The sequence below is a fragment of the Hibiscus syriacus genome, unplaced genomic scaffold (assembly GCF_006381635.1).
Source record: "Hibiscus syriacus cultivar Baekdansim isolate YM2019G1 unplaced genomic scaffold, ASM638163v2 tig00110503_pilon, whole genome shotgun sequence".
Classification (NCBI taxonomy): domain Eukaryota; kingdom Viridiplantae; phylum Streptophyta; class Magnoliopsida; order Malvales; family Malvaceae; genus Hibiscus; species Hibiscus syriacus.
In genome coordinates, this window is record NW_024062764.1 from 4,192,783 (window position 1) to 4,220,348 (window position 27,566).

Sequence of the window (27,566 nt, forward strand, 5' to 3'; positions counted from 1 at the left end):
CGTTTTTTAGTCGTTTTTTAACCGCCGCACAACAGAACTTCCCCTGCTTTTAGCTTTTGCTCCCCCTCCTTTTTTTGTAATTAAACAATATTTATTATTTTAATGGAAAAACAATCCAAATAATATTAATTGAAAAAATATTCTCTAAATTGCACATGAAAGATTTTCACGCTCTATGAAATATATTTAAAAATTTTACAATTTACAAAAAAACAAGTTTCATATATTTATTATGCCTTTTATTTAAAAATTAAATGAAATTATTTAAAGACGTTCTACTAAAAGCGATATCTTTAAAACGTGTTTTGTAGAACGCATGGTAAGCTCATGTGTACAGTTTAGAGTGTGTGTGTTTTCAATTAATACTATTTAAGGGTTTTTTGGATAAAATAATAAACATACTTTTATATAATAGCGACCATTAATCGTAACAGATAATCGTAAATCAATCGATTTTATATCAAATTTACCGTAAATCAATCCATATTACTCATGACCATAATTCAAGTTTATAATCGAAAACAAGCTTCACAAGGGCACTCTCATTCTTTATGTAGCGCGATCATGGTATCACTAGATGTGATTTTAATTTTATGATTCTTGTATTAACTGTATGTTAGAAAAAGCAAAATTAAATTAAAGAGAAAATCATTAATACTTTTGGGTAAAATTATATGTTTAATCTATTAGTTTTTGTCTATTTTAGTACTTAAATTTATATTTTTTTTCAAAATCACACCTAACGTTTAGTTTTTGTTTATTTTAGTATCCTACCGTTAAAAATTTAACGGACAGACTGACGTTGCATAGCTCCAGTGGACGTGTGACCTATAGAACGGTGGACCGTGAAAAAATGATGAGTCGACCAACATAGTCTAAATTCAGGCCCATCGAACGGTGGACCATGAAGAAATCAAAGAATTCATTGTTAATTTGGAGAGATTATTAAGGCGTTTTGCGACGAAATGGAGGCCGAAATCATATTCAAGTTGTCGAAAAAGTGCGGGCTGGATAGTTTGGTCTTTATCGACCAACGTATGTGACAGTTGGCGACTATAGACATGGCAACCGACGAGCCCCTCTGTTACGTTTTTAACTACGAGGTACTAAAACGAAAAAAAAAACTAAATGTTAGGTATCATTTTAGAAAAAAAATGAAAGTTTAAGTACTAAAACGGACAAAACTGATAAAATAAGTACTAAACGTATAATTTACCCATTTTTTAATTATATGAAATAATTACAAAATAATATATATTTAAAATTCTTTTTAATATATTATCAATGTACATATTTCAAATACCAAATAGATATAACTACTTAAATCTACATCTTATAAAAAATATCATTCTCTTTTTTTTAGATCACTAAACTTAACAATTTTTTCATTAGATTTTGAAAATTAAAGAAATATCATCAATTTAATATTCTCTCAATCCCATTAATTTTTTTTATAATTGTTCCATTGAAACTTTTCTATTGAAAAAAGTCAACTTACATTAACACTTATGTTTTCTTTTTTATGTTTATATGTCCTATTATTTTACACCTATCAAAATAAATATATTAAATATAATAAATTTATCAATTACCTTTTATGAATAATTTTATTATTTTTTATAAAATATATCTCTTAAAATTATATGAGACAAATTATGAGATGATGTAATATAACACTAAATAATTAATATATTTTATTTAAAACAACAATGAAGCAGGAATGTTGATTGACAAACAGCCTGCTGCTGGAAAAGCACGGGGGAAAAAATCAAAGCAGTAAAAGAGTAATAATAATTTTGACTTTCAAAGGCGTGACAATGTCATAATCTGTTCATCTGGAATTTCCTTATTTACTTGCGTCGTCTTCTTCTCTGAAACTTGGAAACTTTTGGCTAATGCCCTCAGCTGAAATTTCTGTATTTTTCCGGTGGAAGTCTTCGGCAATTGAGACAGAAACTTCACCTTCTTCGGCACCATGAAATGCGGCAGGTTTTTCCGGCAGTAATTTATGATGTCCATTTCCTTAACGTCCTCCGTTTGTCCACTCGAATTCTGTCGGACGGAGACGAAGGCGCAGGGGCTCTCCCCCCACCGCGGGTGCGGCATTGCCACGACGGCGGCTTCGAGAACTCTGGGGTGTTTGTAGAGAACAGATTCGAGTTCGACGCTGCTGATGTTTTCGCCGCCGGAGATGATGACGTCCTTTGATCGGTCCTTTATTTCGAGGTATCCGTCCGGGTGTATGACTCCCACATCGCCGGTGAAGAACCAGCCGTGTTTGAAGGCTTTGGAGGTCGCCTCTTCGTCTTTGAGATAGCCTTTCATTATGCTGCTGCCACGCAGAACGATTTCACCGACGGTTTTTCCGTCGTGCGGGACGCTGGCCATGGTTTCCATGTTTTTCACGTCAACGTCTTCCAGCGTCAGTACGCTGATCCCTTGCCGTGCTTTGAGTTTGGCTTTGCGTTCGTTTGACAGATGGTTCCATTTGGCTTGCCACTCGCAGACTAACGCCGGCCCGGTGGCTTCCGTCATACCGTAAGCGTGTGTTATGTGGAATCCGAGGTGTTCCATCTTCTCGAGCAATGACGCCGGTGGTGGCGCTCCGCCGGTGAGGACTTGCACGGTGGAGGAAATCTCGCGACGCTCATCGGGTTTCGCCTCGAGGAGGATGTTGAACACGATGGGTGCGCAACACATGTGGGTAACGTTGTGAGTCGCTATGGCTCGGTACATGTCGTACGCGGAGGTATTGCGTATGCATACGTTGGTTCCACCTCGGGCCGCAACGCCCCAGGTGAAGGTCCAACCATTACAATGGAACATGGGGAGTGACCAAAGATACACCGGCTCATTCCCCATTTCCCATCCCAAAATCAAGCTTAAAGTACTCAAATACGCCCCTCGGTGACTATAAACAACTCCTTTCGGTTCCGATGTAGTTCCCGACGTATAATTCAGTGCAATCGGATCCCATTCGTCATCGACTTCAACCGGGACGAATCTCGGATTCCCATTATGGATCAACTCCTCATACTCCAACTCCCCTAGACGAACACCAGTGGGAGAGTCCACATCATCTATAACAATCACTAGTGGCATTATCCATGACTGGCCTTTTTGTGTCGAGTCCACCATCAACATCCGAAGCGCCTCACTAGCCAACTGGAGATACTGATAGTCGACGAAGAAGGCCTTCGCCTCTGAATGACGAAGAATCGTGGCGATGTTCTTAGCATCGAGCCTGGTATTGATGGTGTTGAGAACCGCTCCTGCCATTGGGACAGCAAAATGCATCTCGTACATGGCTGGAACATTAGGAGCCAACACAGACACCTACAAAAACATTTAAAAGAAACATAAACGAAACGAAATTACTGATTTACATACACATAATATAAATACATGATTGAGTGAAACTTACAACTTGATTTTTGAGTATGTTAAGAGATCGTATAGACGAAGCGAGACGGCAACAACGCTCGTAGGTTTGACGCCATGTGAACCGAGTGTTCTCGTAAATGATCGAGGTACGGTTAGCATAAGATTTACTAGCCCGTTTGAGGAACGTTAAAGGGGTAAGTGGTACATAATTCGAGTTGCATTTCGAGAGTCGGTCCATCGGAATTTCGAGAAAAAAAATTAAAGTTTTTCTTAACGACACGAAATCACAAAGAGATCGAACGAGAGAGAAGGATTGAAGTGCTGGGTGATCAGGGTGGATGGGGGAATGAATATATAGGGGTGAAGTGAGGGTAAGAAAAAAATATTAAAAAATAATTAAAATAAAAAACAAAAAAGGGTGTAAATTGATGGGGAAATTGTTGGGGAAATTGCAAAGAAATGTGTGAAAAGTGAATAATTCAGTTGGAAAAAAGGATTGTTGAGTTGACCAGAACTACCCTCTGGATGTTCACATAGGGACAGGGTCTGCACTGTAGCAAGTCACTATCCCCACTTTACCATTTTATTTTCTTTTAATTTTGAATTGTATTTGGATATTTGCTTGTGGGGCTGCTTGAATTCACAACCAATTCTAATGCCCTCCATTTTGTCTTCTATCTCTTGTACTTTAATTCTAATATGATCAAGATTTAATGTAATCATTACATACTAAAAATAAATAAATTTATCAACTGATTTCAATCATTCTGTTAAAAAAAATCTCGAATTTAGATAGTTATATTTATAAAATGCGTACGTTCAAATAAACACTGACAACACACAATAGACAAACATAACTACTTAAACTTAAGATTTTTAAACCGAATAAATATCAAAATGCCATAAACAACAAAAAGATGAAGTATATCATATGTTATTAAATTATATCTGGTCATTTAAAAGTAATTCAATACCTAAAATGATCATTTAATCATGGTTTAGTATCTCTGATATACTTTAAAAATATGTTTATTAAATATATAAATAATTGTATTAACTTGAGTTTTCTGTATACGATCGATTTTAAATCGAAGTGTTATATGTATAATCGATTAAGTTATAGTTCAGTTGACATCATTATTAATACAATATAACGAGAATATGAGTTCGATTGACATATATAACCAATTGAGTCCTAATATTTATAATTAAGAAACACTAAAATTTTCAAATAAAAAAGTAATATTAGAAAATGAAAGTATCAGAATTACATTTTAAATAACAATACATAAATTGTGATACACTTAAACAAAAAAAAATAACATTTTTTTCAGTTTTGAAATATCAAATTTGCAAACAAAATAATAAAATTTAGTGAACATAAAATTCAATAATTACAAAAATTCTCCTTTTCTTTATTGTTTCCATTGAAGAATTTTCTTTAATTAACAGCCACTATATATAATTATCATTATTATAAATGGCGTCAGCATAGTTTTATTATTGATTTTTCAGTCAATTTCCAGAACCTTGAATTTTATTTTAAATTGTTGTATAAAATAAAAGAAACACAAGGTTTAAATTAAACCTTGATTTTTATATTTTATCCTATTAGTTGATGATAATAATAAAAATTGTAATAAATGGACAAAATACCCCAACCAACCATATTTTGTCATGTCCTAGTATATTGTATTTGACTTCTTGGAAGCAAACGCAATGATATGAAATAATTCAAAAATATCGTAAGTGAAAATAAATTAAATGTTTTACTATAAATTTTGGTTTATTGGAGTGGAATATATATATATATATATCACGAGAAAGAAGGAAATTATTCGAGTTTGACTCAAAAAAATTAAAAAAAAAATTAAAAAATGAACAAGATATAAAGTCATAAACGTCGGATCTAAGAATTTTAAAAATGAAGGGTCAAAAAATATTAATATTATTTTTTAATAAAATGGGTATACATTTTTTTTATTTTTTCCCAACCCTTAATAAATTGAACTATATTTTATAATTTATCCAAAATAATGAGTACACACTTAATCCCCTAGAGATCTGAAAGTCACATCAACCACTTTAATAGATTTGATTAGGAGTAAATATTCAGTTGGTTCGGGTGAAAAAAAATGAGTTATTCAAGGTTATAAGTATCATTTCATCATTCAAATTTTATTTGAATTATATATATATATATATATATATATATATAATGTTATTTAGCAAATTTAATGCCCTCTAAAATTATATAATATATTTGTAATATTATTCTTTAAGGAATGAATTTTGAGAGAAAAGTATTGACAAAAAGAAAGAATATGTAAATAGGGGCAATTAGAGGATTAAATTGAATAAAATATAAAATTGAGAGACTAAAATAAAAAGGAGAAAATTTATTATCATAAGCAATAATTGAAGGTATTCTACTGTAGGTGAGGAGGGTATAGTCCAAATTTGGTCTACAATAAACTTAAAATGAAAAAAGAAATAAAGAAACAACGAAATCGGAGATCAAATCACAGTACAAGTAAATCACTCAAATAAAGACCATCATTGTTTTAATTTTTATGTTATTTAAACTTTATAAATTCAAATTAAGAATAAAATTTTAACATTATCCTTAAACTTGGGATAAAACTTTAAAAGTCATTGTGAACAACTATGAAGGTAGATTAGGTTATGGATACTAAACCCATAAAGGATAGGCTATATTCCAAATAAAAGTGAAAGTCAAAGTAATTAATGAAAGATATTTTTGTTTTCCCTTTCGTTTCTTGTGTATCAATCAAGCTTTCATATTCTCACACGACCATACCAACCATATTCAGTAAAAAGTGGGGTAACATATTTGTGAAGTTTGTTGAATATTTTCTCATTGTTTGAATGCTAATTCATAGTTTCTTGGAAAATCCAACCACTTATTCAAGAATCCAGTCCTACATGTATTCAACCTATAGATTGTCAGGTAAGTTTCTAATAAAACATATACGTATAACTCACGTTATGACTTATGATGAGATCCTAGGGAGTTATGGAAATTTTAAGATTTGGGTAAAGTATAAAACGGTTACCGACTATAGGGTGCTTCTTTTTTGAGTCTCTCAATTATTAAAAGTTACAAAATGGTCCCTTGATTTTATGACGTTGTTTTGTTGAGTCTCACAACTATTAGAAGTTACAAATTGGTCATCCGACTCATCCTTTTCCATTAAAAAATTGACGGATGTCTGAGCTGGACGTTAACTTACATACTAAGATATGATAAAATTATATTTTAATTATGTCTATTGGCATCATCGTTACTTTCAAGCACCGACTCAACGACATAATGTTTCAAGCATTGGATCAACGATATAATGTAACCAGATAGTCGATCCATAAAATGCAGCTCAAATGATTATGGGATCTGATTTTATCATATATCGGTCAGTAGGTTAACGTTCCGGTCAGACAACTGCCAATATTTTAACAAAAAATGACAAGTTTACAATATATGAATAATTGATAGATCTTTTGTAACTTTTAATAGTCGGTGATTGAGCAAACTAACACCTTATAATCGAAGGATATTTTATAACTTTTAATTGTTTTATTGCCCTATAATAAGGAACTATATGTATATTTTACCCTGAGATTTCAGGTTGAACTTTTATCATGTATGGATGATAATAGCTTAATAGTAGGGAGGAGTCTCAAGAATTTTAAGATTTTAGGTTCAAATTTATTATACGAGAATTTATTTCATATTTATTCTAATAAGTTATCTAGATGTAATATAACGTAGGTTCTATTTTGGTTTCTATACTTTTATTTTATTCATTAGTCACAAATAAAATACAATAATTTAGATTTCTAAAATTATAATAAATAAGAATAAATATGTCATGTCGTATTTAAATTAATATCCAATCATTTAATTAGAACCCAAACTCTATGTTAATATTCAATCAATATTTTTATAATATTTTGAATTCTTTTATATTGTATTTGAATTTATAAAACAATTTATACATACTTTATACATAGCCCCTTATTTGAAATAATTCAAACAATAGAGTCCTTATTTGACCATTTTCAACTATTAACCCATTTATGAGCCACCTCTAAAAGATTAGCCTCCAATTTAAGCTTGTAGTAATTATTATATAAGAAATTGTATAAATTTTTTAAGGCTACTCTAACAATTATAATCTATATACACTAAAGTCAATCATTACAAGCATTAATTGAGAAATTAGCACCTTGCTATATCCATAATAAATATATAAAGGTGAAATTCTATGTCTAGGATTATAGCTATAAGAAAAAGAAAGCAAATTTTTGTCCCTCATCCTCATTTCTACAGTTAACCTCAATCATCTATTTCGCTCATCTAACGATTCTAAAAAATATAAAACTAAATTTTTTTATATAGGTGTAAGTAGATCACATCCATATATATATAACTCATAAAGCAACTTTAATGGTTAAATAAAGTGTTGTTCTCCCTAAAAGTTTAAGATCCGAATAACTACGTCTGCAGGATGGACTAAAGATGGATAGGTGGGGGCAGTCACCCCCTGAAATATTCAATTATCATTGGCTAAAAAATATTCTAAATAAATATTATCTTATAATTACCTTAGACTATTATATATATATATATATATATAAGGGTGTTAATTCGGCCACTGACTTAACTGAATTTCCATTAATTGGATTAACCAAACTTTTTTCTTTATCCGTTAATTGAACCAAACCTTTTTTGAAAATATTAACCAAATTGAATTAACTGAATTTTTGTAATAATTTTTTAGTTAGATTAACTTGAATTTAATAGATGTATATTTTATTTGGATTAAAATTTAATTATTTGAAAATTTAGTGGGTTTAGTATGGTTAAAAAATAATTGGGTCATAATTCTTAATGAATTTGAGATTAAAATATGTGTTTAATATATATTTAATATTTTCAATTAATTCATTTAATTTTAAAATGAATTAATCGTTAATTGAATATTGAAAAAAAAATCGTTCTATTACCAAACTAATTCGAAGGCTGATCATTTTAATTAAACTAATTCGACTTGACCCGTTAATTCAGTTAAAATTTAAAAAAAAATGAATACCCTCTCTTAACCAAAAGAGTTTTCTGGAGAAACTAAACGTCAAAACAGAAAAGTGAATTGGGACAGGGGATGGGGTGTTTGTGATGAAAATGGTTGTGTTATGCACTATGAACGAACAAAAGGGTCCGATGGCTTAGACCACTTTGTCTTGAAAATCAAGTGGACACCCCATCCTTTCTACAGATTCGGACTAGACTGCAAAAAGCATCTCCACCATCACAGATCATTTCCATCTTTTAATCAAAATAATTTACTTCTTTTTTCATCTTTCAATAATGTCCTTTTAACAAAATTTTAATGACACCTTCAATCCCCCTACTCTTTGAATGGTTAAAATCTGATTCATTTAGAATGAATCAAGGCAAAGGGAACCCATGTTTTCCTTAGCAACAAGTGCAACAACCTCAACGTATAAAGATTTTATGTGTATGATTAAATTAAAATTAAAATTTCATGTTCACAATTATACTATATTAGAATTCGTGTATAATTTGATATAATTATCTCATAACACGTTCTGGTCTAATGGAATTTTATTAACAAATCGTAACGTTAGGTATGATTTTGAAAATAATAATGATTGGGATGACCAAAATAGAATAAAAGTGCTAATTGGTATACTAAGCATGTAGTGTACACAAATATTTATTTATTGAAACTGGCAAAGCCACCTCAGGAAAGTTTTCTTCGTTCCGTTCAAACTTCAAAGCTGGAAAATCGTTGTCTAAGACTAACTAGAAGCTGACCCTTTCCATTAGTATTTTACCAGTAGTTTTGTAACCCTCTAGACCCGGCTTATATTTTACGACAAGATCTAACAGATTACGATAAAATTTTTCCAAAACATTTTTCAACAGTTTAAAACTATATTACGAATAAACATCTTTAAAAATATAGTTATAATTGTTGGGATTACGGAAGCTCGAATCGATCAACCAAAAAATTTGCAAAAGGGGGGAATTGATAAAAATTTGTTTTGGGAGTAAGAGAAATTTGACACAAGGATTTATAGTGGTTCGACTTCTCAACTAAGTCTACCACCACTTCTTAAGCTCATCACTTAGGATTTTATAACAAATTCACTAATTTGTTCTTTCTTTTTAAAGAATCAAGAGATAACTTTTACACTCCCTAGTTTTTCACTTGGCTAAACTAGAACCAAACCCCTTTTACAAAAAGAAAGATAGTGTAAACAAGAAAACTCTTACAATATAGGTGTTTATAATTTTAAGCTCACTAAAACACAATATTTACAAAAGAATAGAAAAATAAGATTGAAAAACTCTTCTCTTGTGTTTGAAAGCTTGGATAGGTGTTCTAACCCTTCTTCAAGTGTCCTCAACTTGTATTCATATGTTGGAATGTTGTTGTGGTCGTTTCTAGCCGTTGGAGATGATTTCTAGTCGTTTGGGGATGAATCTCTGCAAAATAAAAATACCCAGTACAAAGGGTATCAGTACTCCTAAAGGGAGTATCGATACTATCTTTGTTATTTTTAAATCAACTAGCCGTTACTAGTCATTGGGGCCTTATGGTATCGATACTATGCCTATGGTATTAATACTACTATACAAAGTAGTATCGGTATCCCTTTAGGTATCGGTACAATTTTTGCATTCTGGAATTTGAGCAATGTTGGTAGTATCGACACTACCCAGTCAGTAACGATACTTCCCTTACCTTTGGTATCAATACCATATGAATAGTATCAGTACTGTTCATGAGATATCAATACTGTAATAACAGTATCGATACTTCTTGTCCAGACAAACATTTTGTGCTCAATTCTACTTTTAAGGACTTTGAATTATTTTTGAAAACTTTAAATCAATTCAATTCAAGTCCAAAATATTTTGCATTAAATTATTATATCAAAATATAGTTCAACAATCTCCCCTTTTTAATATAACAAAACATTTGAAAAATTGTTTTTTGGCAAAACTCCCCTTAATAAAATATTTAATGAAAAAGATATCAATTGTTGGAAAATGTATGGAAATGTTCAGCTCCTCATTTTTCATTAAGAAATTAAATTTTTCAAACTATACTTCTTCCCCTTTTTGTTATATAAAAAAATAATTCAACTTTAAAGTTCTAAAATAACATTTGGAGAGTGAGGGTAAACTTGACATTAAAACATTTGAAAAATCAAAGCTCCCCCTCAAAAAGTGCATTCCAAACAAAAAAATTGATTTGAAAAGCTTGACACTCAAACAAAATTAAATTTCAACAAAGAAAAACAAACATATTAGTAGCACATGAAATTCAATATATCCAAGTCTAAAATAAACTTTATGCCATATCAAATGTTGAAATTAAGTTCATATGCATAAAGCTTTCCAAAAATGTTATGCATTTGAAAATTTTGATATCTATTGTTAGAGAGATATCATTTGCATTTTTAAATTTCATGCATAAACATTTAAATTTAGGTCAAAAACTTAAAAAAAATTAAAATCGAAATATTTTGAAAATTTGATATCAGTTGTTAGAGAAATATCATTTGCATTTAAAACCAATTTTGACCAAAATTCATTATGATGAACTAAAAATTATAAAAAATCATTAAAAATTTAAAATGTTCATCATAACACATTTTTAACATACATGAGATGAAAAACAAAACATAACCATTTAAGCTTAAAACTTATGCATGCCAAAAATCAAATAAGCAACCAATTACGCAAAAATAATAACTTTTCAGCTTAAAGGTTATCCATTCCTTTTAGAGTGTGGCTAGAGCATCTTGATTTCTTCATTTTCATTATCATTGCTCCCACACACCTACAAGAGACATTTAAGTAGATTTTGGTATCTAAATTGCTTTGGATCCTTGAACGTTAGTTTCAATACCCCTTGTTCCCTTAGGAACTCATACTTGTCTAATTTTAAAAGAATTTCCTTTTCTTTATGGGACAAGTATGTTCCAAATGACCATAAAAATGGCATTGTGAGCATTTTTTTCCCATTTTTAAACATAATGAGTTGTTTTTAGAAATTAATTCTTTTTCTTTTGTTAAGCTTTCAAGCCTAACTTTCAAATCAAAATTTTCTTTTTCTAAATCATTGATTTTGACTTTTGAAAGCTCTAAATCATTTTTCAAAATTTCATTTTGATTTTCAAAATCAACTTTTGCTTTCAAAACCAATTCATTTTAAACTTTAAGTTTTGAAATTAATTTCTTATATTTGGAATTCATGGTCTCAAATTCCAAATATAACTCATTATAAGCATCTTGTAACTCATCAAAAGAATGTGAATTTAAATCATTTGAGTTATAAGATACCATTGAATCTTCTCTTATGGCCATGAGGCATAGGTTGGCTACTTCATCTTCATCATTGGAGTAATCTTCATCACTCCAAGCTGCCACAAATGCCTTTTTCTTGGATGATCCCTTCTTCTTTAAGAGAGGACATTTATACTTGACATGCATCGTTCTTTGATAATTGAAGCACACAGAGGGACTCTTCTTCTTGGTCAATTCATGCTTCACTTCCTTGGAAGTCATGAATCTCTTGAACTTTTTGAAGATCTTGGTTATCTCTTATTCTTCTTAATCTTCTTCATCCACCTTTTCATTTGAAACTTGATTACTCTCATTGGTGGATTTGAAGAGAATGCCTACCTCTTTCTTTTTCTTGTTTGGCTTATCTTCATATTCTTCATCTTCCTTCACCATCAACTCATGATTACGTAGAGAACCAATAATCTCATCGAGAGTGAGACTTTAGATTCTTAGCCTTAATGTTCGACGCCTTCTTTAATTGCCAATACTTTAGAAGAGAGTATATCATCTTTCTTATAAACGTCTTATTAGGGATTACTTCTCTAAATCCCTTGAGACCATTGACAATCACATAGAATCTATTTGTCATAGCTTTGATGTCTTCATTGGGTTTCATCTTGAAATTCTGTTAGCTATGGTTGAGAAGACTTATATTGGTTTTCCTCACTTCATCGGTTCCTTCATGAGTGACTTGGAGCTTATCCCATATCTCATTGGCATTGGAACACGATGATACTCTTCCATATTCATCCGAGCCTAATGCACAAAAGAGATTATGCATAGCCTTAGCATTGAGCTGGAACCTTTTCTTCTCTCCATCACTCTAATCATCCATCTCACCTGGTGGAGCGGAGTAACCCTTCATGATTGCGTTCCAAGCTCCTAGATCGTTGGCTTGAATGAAGAGCATCATCATATTCTTCCAATAGGCATAATTTACTCTATTGAAGTAGGGTGACTTGTTAAACCGATTGAGAATCTTTCATGTAATAAGCACCGGATGTTGAAGCCATCTCTTTGTTGGTTGCGTTGGGAATCGGTAGAGCTTCTTTGAGGATAGTCTCAATGATGTGAGGCCTTCTAATGAGTTAAGCTATGATATCAATTGTTGGGATTGCGGAAGCTCAAATCGATCAATCGAAAAATTTGCAAAAGTGGGGAATTGATAAAAATTTGTTTAGGAAGTAAGGAGAGTAAAAGATAGAGAAATTTGGCACAATGATTTATAATGGTTCGACTTCTCAACTAAGTCTACCTTCACTATCTAAACTCCTCACTTAGGATTTTCTAACAAATTCACTAATTTGTTATTTCTTTTTAAATGATCAAGAGATAACCTTTACACTCCCTAGTTTTTTACTTAGCTAAACTATAACCAAACCCCTTTTACAAAATAAAAGATAGTGTAAACAAGAAAACCCTTACAAGGTAGGTATTTACAATTTTAAGCTCACTAAAACACAATATTTACAAGAGAATAGAAAAAAAATATTGGAAAACTCTTCTCTTGTGTTTGAATGCTTGGATAGGGGTTCTAACCCTTCTTTAAGTATCCTCAACTTGTATTTATATATTGGAATGTTTTTGTGGCCGTTTCTAGCCGTTGGGGATGATTTCTAGACATTTGGGGATGAAATCTCTGCAAAATAAAATTGCCCAGTATAGAGGGTATCGGTACTCCTAAAGGGAGTATCGGTACTACCTTTGTTATTTTTAAATCAACTAGCCGTTACTAGTCGTTGGGGCTTGATGGTATCGATACTATGCATATGGTATCGATACTACTATACAAAGTAGTATCGGTACCCCTTTGAGTATCGGTACCATTTTTGCATTCTGGAATTTGAGCAATGTTGGTAGTATCGATACTATACAGTGAGTATCGATACTTCCCTTACCTTTGGTATCAGTATTATATGAACAATATCAATATTGTTCATGAGGTATCGATACTTCTTGTCCAGAAAAATATTTTGTGCTTTATTCCACTTTTAAGGACTTTGAATTATTTTTGAAAACTTTGAATCAATTCAATTCAAGTCCAAAAGTATTTTGCCTTAAATTATTATATAAAAATATAGTTCAACAATAACATTAAAGTTCAATTCTAGTAAATTAAAGTCATAAGGACTAAGTAAAATAAAATATTTCATAATCAGTATTGAAGAAAATCTAACATCGGTAGCAAAAGTAACATACGTCGTAAAACGAGTATTTTCAAAATATAGGCACATGTCACCCAAAATAAATGCAACTAGGAAGATAAATACTTTACAACAAAATAATATCGTACAAATATGTCGATATTTTAAGTGTCAGGTCTGGGTCACCTATCAAATAGTATCTGAAAGGAAAAAAGTTTGGGGGAATAAGCTACGGAGCTTTGTGTGTTTCAGAAGTCTAAAATAAAAAAATACAATTAAGTTTCAAAATCGATTTATTATCAAAGTTATGAAAATGATAGTAGAGTTGTAGTTTAAAATACATGACAACCCTCCAACCGTACACCATATGCAGTTCCCCATAACTGCATCCATAAGGACTTACCCTAAGCCCAATGGGCATAGATGGCAACCTAAGGGAGCACATTGGGTTCATAAGGTCTTATCCTAGCCGAAGTGTAGATGCCCACCTGAGGGGTGTGCCCTTAGGCCTATAAGGACTTACCTAATGCATATAGCAGAAAAGTCACCCTAAAGGAGTACCTTAGGGTCCATAAGATCTTACCACTATACTCATTGAGCCCAGGAGCCCACTCAAGGGTCGCCTTAGATTCATAAGGAATTACCAGCTTGATTGAAGTTGAACATGCAGAGACTTCATACTAGATCCCAGAGTACCACGAAGAAAAATATTTTTCAAACAATAACCAGTAGTAGCAGGAAATCAGAGTGTATACATATATTTATTTATCAATAAAAATAGTAACTAGAGAATATGTGCCAATCAAGCATGATTTAAAATACAGTAAGTCATAAATCATACATAAATTAGATAAATCATACGGTAGTCAAATCAGAGTAAATGATTGATTTCAAATCAGAGAAAATAATCATGTGCACATGGTATTTCAAACAGATATTTAAAATAATTATATGGCATACAAGGAACACACCTCGCAAAATGAATCATTCCGATAGATCTATCGAACCCCAACTTCACTACACTCTTTAACTGTATTAGGACCTAAGTCATATCAGAACAATGTTATTATCGGAGTAGTACACTAAAATAAGTATATAATATGATTACAGAACTATACGAGTAATCATAGAATCACACGGATGGACGGATCTGAAGGAACCATGTCTAGCAGACGAATGGTCAAGAGATCCACGAGTACCTTAAGTAACATCATAAAGTAATCAGTTATTGAACTTATGAATTTAATTAAATTGCTTAAATTATAAATGCATATTTCATTTTACATGTCAATTCAGAGGCTTTCGGGTTTGAATTGGAAAAACAGACTTCGGATTCGGACTAAGAACATCGAAAAACATAAATTATGACTTTTAAAAAAATTCAACTTTTTGGTCAAAGTTAAAGTCAACAGGCATGTCAATGGTAAACGGGCAAGTTAATGGTTAGGTCAAAGTCAACGAGTTAGACTGGTTCAGGTTGACACAGGTTAGTTTAGGTTGACTCAGTTCAGTCCGAATTGACTCAAACTGGTTCAGACCAGGTCAGACCGACCGGACTATTCCATAAGGTTTTATGGGTCGACCGAGAAGACCCATAAAATCGACCGTGCGTGGCGACGTGTGCGGAGGCAACGGGGACAGTTTCGAACGATCAAGCACTCCTCGTTTAATCAATCACCAAAATCAACCCATAACAAATAAAAAAAATTCAACCAAAACAGCGTAAAATGATCAAAAATAGTTCAGAGAGCTTACCAATGGCTGACGAAGAAAACGGTGCAATGATGGACAACAGTATCGGTCGAGTTTTGGTCAGAATCTCTTGGGGAGAACAACGGCCCGGCTTGTATGAGGCTAACTAGTAGTTGGAACGGTCGGTATCGAGGGAAATAATGGCAGCGATACAAGGGTTTTCCTCCCTCCATTTATGACGATTGGTGACTCAAAAGGGTGAGTTTAAGTTAGGGTTTAGTCACCGAAAGATGTTGGTTCTGATGAAGATGGCGGGGCATAAAAATGGCGACCGAAATGGGGTGGATTGACGAATGGAGGCGGAGGATATGGATTTAAAGGGGGAATTCGGGAATTGGGGTTTTGGTTCACGATGAGGGGAAGGGATTTCTGGTTTTAGTTATTTTTAACCCGAGCCTAACCTTTTAAAATTAATTTTTATTATTATATTACACCACAGTGACCTAGCCTATATAGTAGAGTGGTGGCTGGCCATGCCTTAGGTCATGGGTTCAAACCATAACAACCACCAAAATCTATTTTTTAAATTATCTCTACAACCAAAAATGGGAAAATTTAGGACTAAGTCCCTGAACTTCCCAAACATACGAGATTAACCTAAAATTTTCAAAAATTTCCATTTTAGTCCCTTAATTAAATTAAATATATTTTAAAATTAAAATTGGGGTGTGACAACTCTCATCCCCTTAAAAGAATTTTGTCCTCAAAATTCATTTGAGTCGAATAGAAAATGAAAATCATGTCTATAAAGGTTCATTCATAAGATAAAGGTTAATTACTCTATTGGCATTAACGAAAAATCTTGTTAGACTTGAAACGGAAACAATAGTATCGGTGTCTTAAATAAAAAAAATCTAAGGGTATTAAGATACGAAACTTGAATATAGAAAGGGCATTGTTAGAAATGTATGGTAAGAAACGAAAATAACAACAAATTTACTTACAGAAGTTCCTGGCTCAACTTTGATCACTAGAACGTCAAGTAGAATAGAAAAGGGTAGGTTATCGAGTCTCGGGAGAAACTAGTCCTCTATTATGTGATCGAGCTCTACTATCGACCCTAGAAACAGACCTAGAAGTCCTATCATGATTGTGACTCATAGCGGGAGTCTGAACAGAAGCCCGTGAACGTGTAGGAGTCTGAGCGGGGGTCCGATCAATATAGTCTAGATGCAGAAAATTTCTCATAAAGTACTCACTAGATCCACAATGATAACAGGTACCTATCTTCTTACGACTATTGTTAACTTCCTAAAAAGGCTACTTTTAAAGCCTTTTTCACTTAAGTTATTGTTTGTTTAAAAGCTCATTTTAGTCATTTTAGGATCATGTAGTTGCATATAGTTGCATTTGTGGTGGTTGTACTATTTTATTTCTCAATGGTGCTGTTTGAGGGAAAGGTGCAGTTTGTCTATGGTGTGCAGGGAATAGCAAGGAAAATGATTCTTTGGGAAGTAATGCCGCGGCATCACACGTTGCTAAAGCAGACAACTGGCACTGGACAGCTGTCCCTGCACGTGGAGGACTGCTGTAACCGCCTGCCAGAGCTACGAATGGACCACTGCCACTTGGAGGATAAGGTTCATGCACAACATGTGATTCTAGGGGTATGAGGGGTATTTTGCACCCAATAACCTCATCATTACCCTTAGATATTTTATTTATTATATATGACACCTCATTAGAGAGAGGAGAGAAGGGTGAGCACACGCATAGAGCAGAAAAATTCAGATTTTTATTTTCTCTTTTTCCTTTCTTTTTCCTTGGAATATTCCTCCATTGATAAAGCTCCAAGGAGTGGCAAGCTAGGCGCCGAAAGGAGCTAGCGAGCTAGGTGGTTCGTGGTGGCCGAGAGGAGACCTTCGGTGGCGCGTCGAAGGCTTCTTCTCACTTCCCTTTTTGCTGCTATTTCTTTATATTATTTTGTGGGTTGTTGGAACGAATTTTCATGACTTTGTGTTTGGATATTTCGAACCCCACCATGAACTAACTTATTTGGTGGTGGTTGGTTGAATGATTGTTTAAACTTTATTTTTAATGGTATATTTAAGTTTATTTTGGTTCTTTATTTGCTTTGCTTATGAATGCTTCACCATCTAGGCTTGTAAGAGGCATGGAAATGTCCATCTCTTAGATGAAGGTTAGGTATTCGGAAGAATCCTAAATTAAAAATACTTGTAAGTATTCGGAAGAAACGCAAGATAAGATCCTCATAAGCAATGGGTTATGGTATTTTCAAGGGGCTTTGAACCGGCCTAGGAATATTATAACTTAATCCCTTAGATCTCGGAAGAGACTAGGTTAGGATTTCAACGACTAAAAAGGGTGTCTTCATCAATAGGGTAGGCTGTCCAACATCGTTGAGTGAGAGCAGATGCCTTGGCATCCTATTCTGTTAGGTTCTTTTGAACACCTTAGGAAAGCCCTGTCGAGTAAGTAAAGACAAGATAGCTTAAATATACTTGAGAAATAAGTTTAGCAACCTTAGACCAATCCTTACCATTCATTTCATTGGAAGCTTGTCACGTGAGGATTATTTTCTTCTTATTTTATTTATCTTTTTAGTTATTGTTTTTACCATTTCTCATTGCCTTGACATTTCACCATACTCAATATTAAACATCCATCATTGCCACTGCATTTCCATTTGCTACACGATCACACCATCAATCCGCATCCACCAGCATACACATATCCATTGTCGTGACATTTGTATATATCAAGACTAACTATACTTAGATAATTTAGTGCGTTGCTTTGGTTAGGCTTTCGTAATTTCACCCAATCCCTGTGGAGACGATACTCACTCATCATTATATTACTTGAGCGATTGTGTATACTTGCACATTATTTGCGTATATTTTATAGTACTCACAACACGCGACAAGTTTTTGGCGCCGTTGCCGGGGATTGGCAGCCTGAAGTTATTTAGTTTTGCCAGAGCATTTTATTTTGTTTTGTATTTTTATTTTTGTATAGTTTACTTGATATTTTTGTTTTATTTTTCAGGTTTATTTAGTGTATGCCTAGAAGAAATTCTGAAGAGCCTTTGGAACCAATAGAACCTGAGATTGAAAGACTCTTTTGAAGAAGAAGACGTGCTCAAGGAAATATGTATCAGATTGGAAACCAAGGCATTGGTAAAGATGACGGAAATCAGAATGCCGCGGTATTAAACAATGCTGAACCTACTATCAGGCCTCGTGTTATTCGAGATCATTTAAATCTGATGCTGGATGATCTGAATCCTAGGATTGTGGCACCCGAAATTCAAGCTGCACATTTCGAGCTGAAACCAGTCATGTTCAACATGTTGAATTCCATTGGGCAGTTTGGGGGTATGCCAACTGAAGATGCCAGGCAGCACATTCGTAATTTTCTAGAAGTTTGTGATTCTTTCCGCCAAGAAGGAGTGCATGAGGATTTTCTGAAATTAAAGCTTTTTCCGTATTCATTGCGTGACCGAGCAAGGGCTTGGTTGAGTGGTGTACCAGCCGGTTCGATGGAATCATGGGCCGATCTTTGCAAGAGCTTCTTATTGAGGTACAACCCACTGAATATGAATACGCAGCTAAGGAATGAAATATCATCTTTTCGCCAGGGCGACGACGAATTCATGTATGAGTGTTGGGATCGTTACAAGAGTTTGCTTCGAAAGTGTTCAAATCATGGTTTTCATGATTGGACTCAAGTAGTCATGTTCTATAATGGAGTTAATGCACCCACGAGGATGTTACTAGATGCCTCGGTAAATGGGACATTGCTGGATAAATCACCTACGGAGGCGTTTGCTATCTTGGACAGAATTGCTAACAATGATTATCAATTTCCTTCCTCAAGACTTGGGAGTGGGAGGAGAGCACCTGGAGCATTCGAGTTAGAAGCCAAAGATTCGGTGTCCGCTCAACTCTCCGCTATTACTAATATGTAGAAGAACTTACAATGTTCCACTAACGTGAAGGAAGTGAAAACAACTAGTCTGGCATGTCTGTTATGCCAAGGCAATCATCACGAGAGCGAATGCCCAACCAACCATGAGTCCATCAACTTTGTTGGTAATTACAATCGAGGCAGCAACAATCCTTACTCAAACACTTATAATGCTGGATGGCATTAGCATCCTAATTTTTCATGGGGAAATCAAGGAGCCCACAATGCTAATCAACCTACTAGGCAGCAGAATCACAATGAGCCTCAAAGTTACCAAAATGCTATGCCATGGCATAATACTAACAAAGGAGCTTCATCTTCAGCAAGCATAAGTTCCTTAGAAGCTACAATTCAAGACTTCATATCTACTACGAAGACAATGATGCAAAACCATTCTACTTCAATTAAGAATCAAGGAGCTTTACTTCATAGTCAAGGCGCCTTACTTCAAAGCCATAGCTCATCTCTGAGAGCTTTGGAAGGTCAAGTTGGTCAGATTGCTACGGCATTGCAAGAGCGTCAGCAAGGACGTTTGCCAAGTGATACTGAAGTCACTAAAGGGCCTGGAAAAGAGCACTGCAATGTGTTAACTCTTAGGAGTGGAACACAAATCAATCGACAAGTCAAGGATAGTGGGCCACAGCATGATGATTCTAATCCCACTACTGAAGTTGAATTACAAGATGATAGAGTTTCTGAGAAGGACAAGGAGGAGAATTCTGCCAAGGTACCAGATTCTGATGCCAAGGCAAAAGAAAATTCTATTCCTACAGCTAAGGAAGCTAGACCTCCCCCACCCTTCCCGCAAAGATTGAAGAAGCACAATGATGAAGTTCAGTTCAAGAAGTTCGTAGACATTCTTGATCAGCTCCATATCAATATACCTCTCTTGGAAGTTGTTGAACAGATGCCGATGTATGCCAAATTTCTGAAGGACATCTGTACCAAGAAGAGGAAAGTAGAGACTGTTGCCACGGCAACAGAATTTTGTTCTTCATTGAGTAAGTTGCCGCCAAAGAGAAATGATCTGGGCATCTTCATTATTCATTGTTCAATTGGAGCTAATTTCGTTGGAAAGGCTTTATGTGATCTTGGTTCAAGTGTCAACTTAATGCCGAAATCGATATTCTTGAAGCTTGGCATAGGAGATGCAAGACCCACCTCAGTTATTTTACAACTTGCCGACAAATCCCATGTTAAACCTGAAGGGGGAGTCGAGGATGTCATAGTAAGGGTGGACAAGTTTGTGTTTCCAGTCGACTTCTTAATTCTGGACTGTGAAGTTGATGCCAAGGCACCAATCATTCTGGGAAGACCTTTCCTAGCCACTGGACGTATCTTGATAGACTGTGAAAAAGGTGAACTCACCATGAGAGTGGCTGATCAGTGTGTGACTGTCAATGTTTTTAGAACGCTCAAATATGTTGATGACACTTAAGAATGCCAAGGCATTTCTGAATTGAACTCAGTGATTGAAGAAGAGACTGAATATCTTTGCCATAACAACTTCATTCAGCTAGCAGAAAATGAATATTGGGTGGATGATGAAAGCTTAGTGGAGTCCGACGACTTTCCAATTTTGGAGGAGCAATCTAGCTTAGTACAAGTTAGATCAGGTATGAATTTTGAACCTCTGAATTTTGATGAATTCATTTCTCCTAAGCCTTTATTATTGCATGCACCCAATCTAGAGCTTAAGACTTTGTCAGGGCATCTTAAATATGTTTACTTTGGTAGCGATGAGACTTTACCGCTGATTATTTCTGCTAACCTTACTGCTAACCAAGAGCAAAGTTTGTTAAGTGTTTTGATGCAGCATAAGAAAGCAATTGGTTGGACTATGGCCGATTTGAAAGGCATTAGTCCCACGATCTGCATGCATAAGATTCTGCTAGAAGATTGTCACGGTAATTCAATTGAACCACAAAGAAGACTCAACCCTGTTATGAAGCAAGTGGTGATAAAAGAAATTCTGAAATGGCTTGATGCTGGAGTGATCTACCCTATCTCTAATAGCTCATGGGTGAGCCCTGTCCAATGTGTTCCAAAGAAAGGAGGCACGACGGTGGTTACGAATGAGGATAATGAGCTATTACCCACTCGCACTGTGACCGGATGGAGGATATGCATGGACTATCGAAAACTCAATAAAGCTACAAAGAATGACCATTTTTCTCTACCTTTCATCGACCAAATGTTGGATCGATTGGCCGGTAAAGCATTCTATTGCTTTTTGGATGGGTACTCGGGGTACAATCAAATTGCCATCGCACCAGAGGACCAAGAGAAGACTACATTTACTTGTCCCTATGGCACTTTTGCCTTTAGGAGGATGCCTTTTGGACTCTGTAATGCCCCGGCAACGTTTCAGCGCTGTATGCAAGCTATATTTTCAGATATGGTTGAGGATTTTCTAGAGATCTTCATGGACGATTTTTCTGTTTGTGGGGATGATTTTGAACGATGCCTCGGAAATTTAGCAAAATTTCTCAAGAGATGCGAGGAGGCTGAGTTGGTCTTAAACTGGGAAAAATGTCACTTCATGGTGACTGAAGGCATTGTATTAGGCCACAAAATTTCACACAAGGGTATTAAGGTAGACAAGGCGAAAATTGAAGTGATTGAAAAATTGCCACCACCAACTTCGGTCAAGGGAATAAGAAGTTTTCTTGGACATGCTGGATTTTATAGAAGATTTATCAAAGACTTCTCCAAGATTTATAAGCCCTTGTGCACATTGCTTCAACAAAACCAACCCTTTGTGTTTGACGAATTATGCCTCGGCGCATTTACTGAGCTGAAACGACAACTGATCTCGGCACCCATTGTAGTCCCTCCCGACTGGACATCACCATTTGAGCTGATGTGTGATGCAAGCGACTATGCCGTAGGAGCTGTTTTGGGGCAACGCCGAGGTAAAATTTTTCATGTTATTTATTACTCTAGCCGCACTTTAAATGAAGCACAATTGAACTACACCACCACTGAGAAAGAATTACTTGCCGTGGTATTTGCTTTTGATAAATTTAGACCTTACCTAATAGGCACTAAAGTTATTGTTCACACTGATCATTCGGCTATAAAATACTTAGTGAACAAAAAGGATGCCAAGCCTAGACTTATTAGGTGGATCTTACTTTTGCAAGAATTTGACTTAGAGGTGGTAGATAGAAAAGGAACTGAAAATCAAGTTACTGATCACTTATCTAGGCTAGAGAACAATTATGAATGCCATGACACTGTAGATATCCAAGAGGAATTCCCTGATGAGAAAATTTTATATGCCGCGGCAATCCCGTGGTACGCTGACCTTGTTAATTTTCTTGTTAGTGGAATTGTGCCTTTTGATTTGAATAGTCAGGCTAAAAAGAAGTTCAAGCACGATGCAAGGCACTATTTTTGGGATGAGCCATATCTGTTCAAACATTGTGCCGATCAGCTCATTAGACGATGTGTACCTGAAGAGGAGCAAAGTGATATTTTGTACCATTGTCATTCGGCCCCAAGTGGAGGCCATTTTGGTGGAGCAAGGACTGCTGCTAAGGTCTTGCAATCAGGCTTTTACTGGCCAACTTTGTTTAGAGATGCCCAAGCATTTTACAAAGGATGTGATCGATGCCAACGGACTGGAAACATCTCCAGACGACATGAGATGCCGCTGCAAAATATTTTGGAGATAGAGCTGTTTGATGTATGGGGCATCGACTTCATGAGACCATTCCCATCTTCTGAAGGAAAATTATATATATTGCTTGCTATGGATTATGTGTCAAAGTGGGTGGAAGCAATAGCAACATCAAGGAATGACTCCAAGACCGTACTCAAGTTTTTGCACAAGTATATTTTCACTCGGTTTGGAGTACCTCGTGCTATCATCAGTGATGAAGGAACCCATTTTGATAACAAGTTGATTGCCAAGGCATTGCTGAGATATGGAGTTCGACACAAGATTGCCATGGCATATCATCCGCAGACAAATGGCCAAGCTGAGATATCTAATCGAGAGATCAAGAAGATTTTAGAGAAAGTGGTGAACCCAAAGCGAAAGGATTGGTCGCCAAAGTTGGATGAAGCACTTTGGGCGTACAGAACAGCATTCAAAACTCCTTTGGGGATGTCACCCTTCAAGTTAGTGTATGGTAAAGCTTGTCATCTCCCGGTTGAGCTTGAACATAAAGCTTATTGGGCTATCAAGCGATTGAATTTCGATGCTCAACTAGCTGGGGAGCAGAGATTATTAGAACTTAATGAAATGGAAGAGTTTAGAGCACAAGCATATGAGAATGCTCGGATATACAAGGAGAAAACCAAGAAGTGGCATGACCAAAAACTGATGCCACGGCATTTTCATGTGGGGCAACAAGTCTTGCTTTACAACTCCAGACTTAAACTCTTTCCTGGGAAGCTAAAATCTCGATGGTCAGGGCCATTTGAGGTGCATTATGTCTATTCCCATGGAGCTGTTGACATCAAGAGAATAGACAATGGGAAAATCTTCAAGGTCAATGGCCAGCGTCTGAAAGCCTACAATGGAATTCCACCACCGCACAACAAGGACGTGTTACGGCTGCACGATACTAAAGCGTGCCCAGAGGAGAACCAAAATTTGATGCCTCGGTATTGAATTTGTGTCTGTTCATAAATAAAATTTAACATTCAAGTTTTTTTTTTAGTTTTATTTTATTTTATTTTGTACTTAATTTTTGATCTGATTTGTAGGGACCACACTGCTGCAAACCGTACAAGGAGCGGTTACCAAAGGGAGGAAAGGACAAAGCATTAATTGGAGAGATATTCTTTTGATTTGTTTCTTTTTATTTAATTTAATTTCTGACATTTACTTTTCTCTTTCCACAGTTTTTGTCCCATCATCATCATTGCTTTTTGGCAGTTTTTCCTTCCCCATACACGCACAACCCCCACCCACTAATTTCTCTCTTTAACCGTCCTATCACCCCTTTTCCTTCTTAAATTTTTAACTTTTTCTTTTATCTTTCATTATTAATTTTTCTCTTTCATTTTAACTTTTACCTTTTCTCTTTCTTTCATTCATCTTCTTTCTTTGTTATTTCTCCATAGCCGAAATACATCCAAGTTTTTAAAGCTTTCAAAAGCTTCTTCCTTTTTCATTTTTCTTACTTCAAAAACACTGAAAATGGTGCGCTCAAGACCAGCTCCAACCGACACGATCGCTTGGCAACAGTTTGAGAACGATGAGACTAAGGCTCGGTTCCAAAACTTCAAGAATCGAAAAATCTTTTTTGAGTTAGGATTTATTTTTACCGAGGAAACCGATGGTGGTTTTGGACCCGATGTTATGGACATCGTGACGCCGTTCAAATGGCAGAAGTTTGCCCGTCATCCTGGTTCGGTGAACGCCTCATTAGTTAAGGAGTTCTATGCGAACATTTCCAAGCCCAATCAACACTCCATCTTCGTTCGAGGTAAGCAAATCCGTTTTACATCCACTGCTATTAATCGTTATTTTCATTTGCAGGATGTTGTGATAACCATGCCACGTTCGAAGAGGAAGCAGATAGCAACACATACGATGGGATCTTGGAGGACCTTTGTCTCGAAAACACTGAGTGGAATGGTCGCCAGACAAGTAGATACTCGGTCAACCGGGAACGTCTTCAGCCGCGCGCAAAGCTATGGAATCACTTTCTCAAGCATAAACTAATGCCCACCTCCCACAACACTACGGTATCACTTTCACGCTTATTGCTTTTGCATTCTATAATGGTATCCTGTTCGATCGATGTGGGTCATATCATTGTTCAGCAAGTTCACGATTGTTTGGGTAAAAAGGCAAGTGCTTTGGTGTTTCCTAATTTAATTACCGCTTTATGTCGTAAGAAAAAGGTTGAGGAAAATGCTTTTGATGAAATTTTACCTGGATTATCGGGCATCACTAGGGCTAGACTTCCACTGTTGTTGGGAATTGAAAATCCCAAGTCTAACGACCCTGTTCATGAGCAATCTGCAGGTGCTACAGAATCGAATGCCGAGGCAAGGTTACTTGCTCTCGAGGAAGCTGTGACGCAGACTCAAGCTCAAATTCATGCTTTACACGGTGCCATCCGTAACTTCTTTGGATATGTGAAGCATAGAGATGCTGTGGTGGAATCATTCTTTCAAGAAATCATTCCCCACGGACAACGGAATTTTCCTGGATTCCCAGACAAAATTCTACCGGCATTCAATGCCGAGGCATCTCCAGAGCCTGAGTACGATGCACCTGATCCTCCTGCTGATGACCCTACTCCTGATACACACCGGTCCAAGACTCCTGAATATCCGCCTACTGTCCCTGTCGAAGAAATACCCAGCCCCGTCCCAGCACCCAATCCTTCTCATGCACAACGTAGTGGTCGCCGTACCAAGACCACGGCTTGACGCATTGCGCACTATTACTCCAATTCTTCCGAGTCCAGCCCAGCACCTATCCGAAAGCGCACCTGACGAGGAGCTGCTAGCACCTCCAAAGCACCACCATCACGTAAACATTGAGGTACCTCTTTTGCATCCATTTTCATTTAGTTGTATTTCATTGCATAACATATAGTTTATAGATAGTTTAGTTCTCTTTAAAGCATTGAGGACAATGTTTTCCTTAAGTTTGGGGGAGGTATTGTTCTTGGTAGGTCATATGCATGATAGCATTAGCATAGTATTATGCCATGGCATCAGTAAATGGTAGGACAGTTAGATAAAATGTTTTGAGGATACCCGATGATGATAATTTTGTTAGGCTAGAATCTGAATGTAAATGACTGTTGAGAATGATAGAACTCACTCTAGGGCTTGATGCTTGGTGAAAAATATTTACACGATTTGTATGTTCTCTATACTTAGAAAATTTAGGAAATTTTTATGAAGGAACTTTAGTTAGCCTTGGCATTGAAATATAGTATGGTGTTTAAAAGAAAAATCAAAAACAAACTCCCTTAGAAATGAAACTGTGAATAAATGCTTAAGCATAGCTGTAGAGGGACACTTCTCTTTACCGTGGCATTTCCTGGAACTTTCTTTAATAAATGGAAGCCTTGTGCATATGAGTGAATGAAAGAAGTCACAGGATGACTCTACTTAACTAGCTCGGGGATGGAAGGTATGCTCCCTTTCATCTAGAGTGTGGGAGAGTAGGTGTGATGAGCTGACTCCCTTCGTAACAATTTAAAAAAAATCAAAGAAAAGGGAGTAAAAATGTGCTTAATGATAAGTAAATGCCTTGACAAAAACTAGGGGGACTTGATTAGAAATTGTCTAAATTCGCTAAGTATAGATTGGATACAATCACGCACACACACTACCACAAAGGATTTTGACCTAGAGAAAAGTACTTGAATTCTTGATAAGTCTAGCATGTTGAAGCCTATCATTCTGAGGGTTGAAATTCAATTTTATCCTACTGTCTTACTATCTAACTTTGCCATGACAATATGCTTATGTAACTGCTATCCATTGCTTGAGGACAAGCAATAGCTTAAGTTTGGGGGTGTGGTTAACTTCCTAAAAAGGCTACTTTTAAAGCCTTTTTCACTTAAGTTATTGTTTGTTTAAAAGCTCATTTTAGTCATTTTAGGATCATGTAGTTACATATAGTTGCATTTGTGGTGGTTGTACTATTTTATTTCTCAATGGTGATGTTTGAGGGAAATGTGCAGTTTGTCTATGGTGTGCAGGGAATAGCAAGGAAAATGATTCTTTGGGAAGTAATGCCGTGGCATCACACGTTGCTAAAGCAGATTAAAATGCCTTGGCATTTCTGGCGCAGAAAAAGACAAAAAGATATTTCTCCATAAGGACAGCTGGCACTGGACAGCTGTCCCTGCACGTGGAGGACTGCTGTAACCGCCTGCCAGAGCTACCAATAGACCACTGCCACTTGGAGGATAAGGTTAATGCACAACATGTGATTCTAGGGTATGAGGGGTATTTTGCACCCA

At 35.5% G+C, this 27,566-nt stretch overlaps 1 protein-coding gene across 1 annotated transcript; it reads right to left on the bottom strand.

The window, feature by feature from the left end:
- Positions 1–1,788: 1,788 nt before the first annotated feature.
- LOC120129544 (trans-cinnamate:CoA ligase, peroxisomal-like) lies at positions 1,789–3,686 on the bottom strand. The gene is made up of 2 exons (XM_039147009.1): positions 3,425–3,686; positions 1,789–3,336 (listed from the first exon to the last, which is right to left on the bottom strand). The coding sequence occupies exons 1-2, from the start codon at positions 3,620–3,622 to the stop codon at positions 1,804–1,806; spliced, it is 1,731 nt and encodes a 576-aa protein (XP_039002940.1). The 5' UTR covers positions 3,623–3,686; the 3' UTR covers positions 1,789–1,803.
- Between the last annotated feature and the right edge of the window lie 23,880 nt (positions 3,687–27,566).

Coding starts and splice junctions, on each gene's coding strand:
- LOC120129544 (XM_039147009.1), bottom strand. CDS start 3,622: ATGGACCGACTCTCGAAATGCAACTCGAATTATGTACCACTTACCCCT. Junction 3,337..3,424: donor ACATACTCAAAAATCAAGTT/GTAAGTTTCACT, acceptor ATGTTTTTGTAG/GTGTCTGTGTTGGCTCCTAA.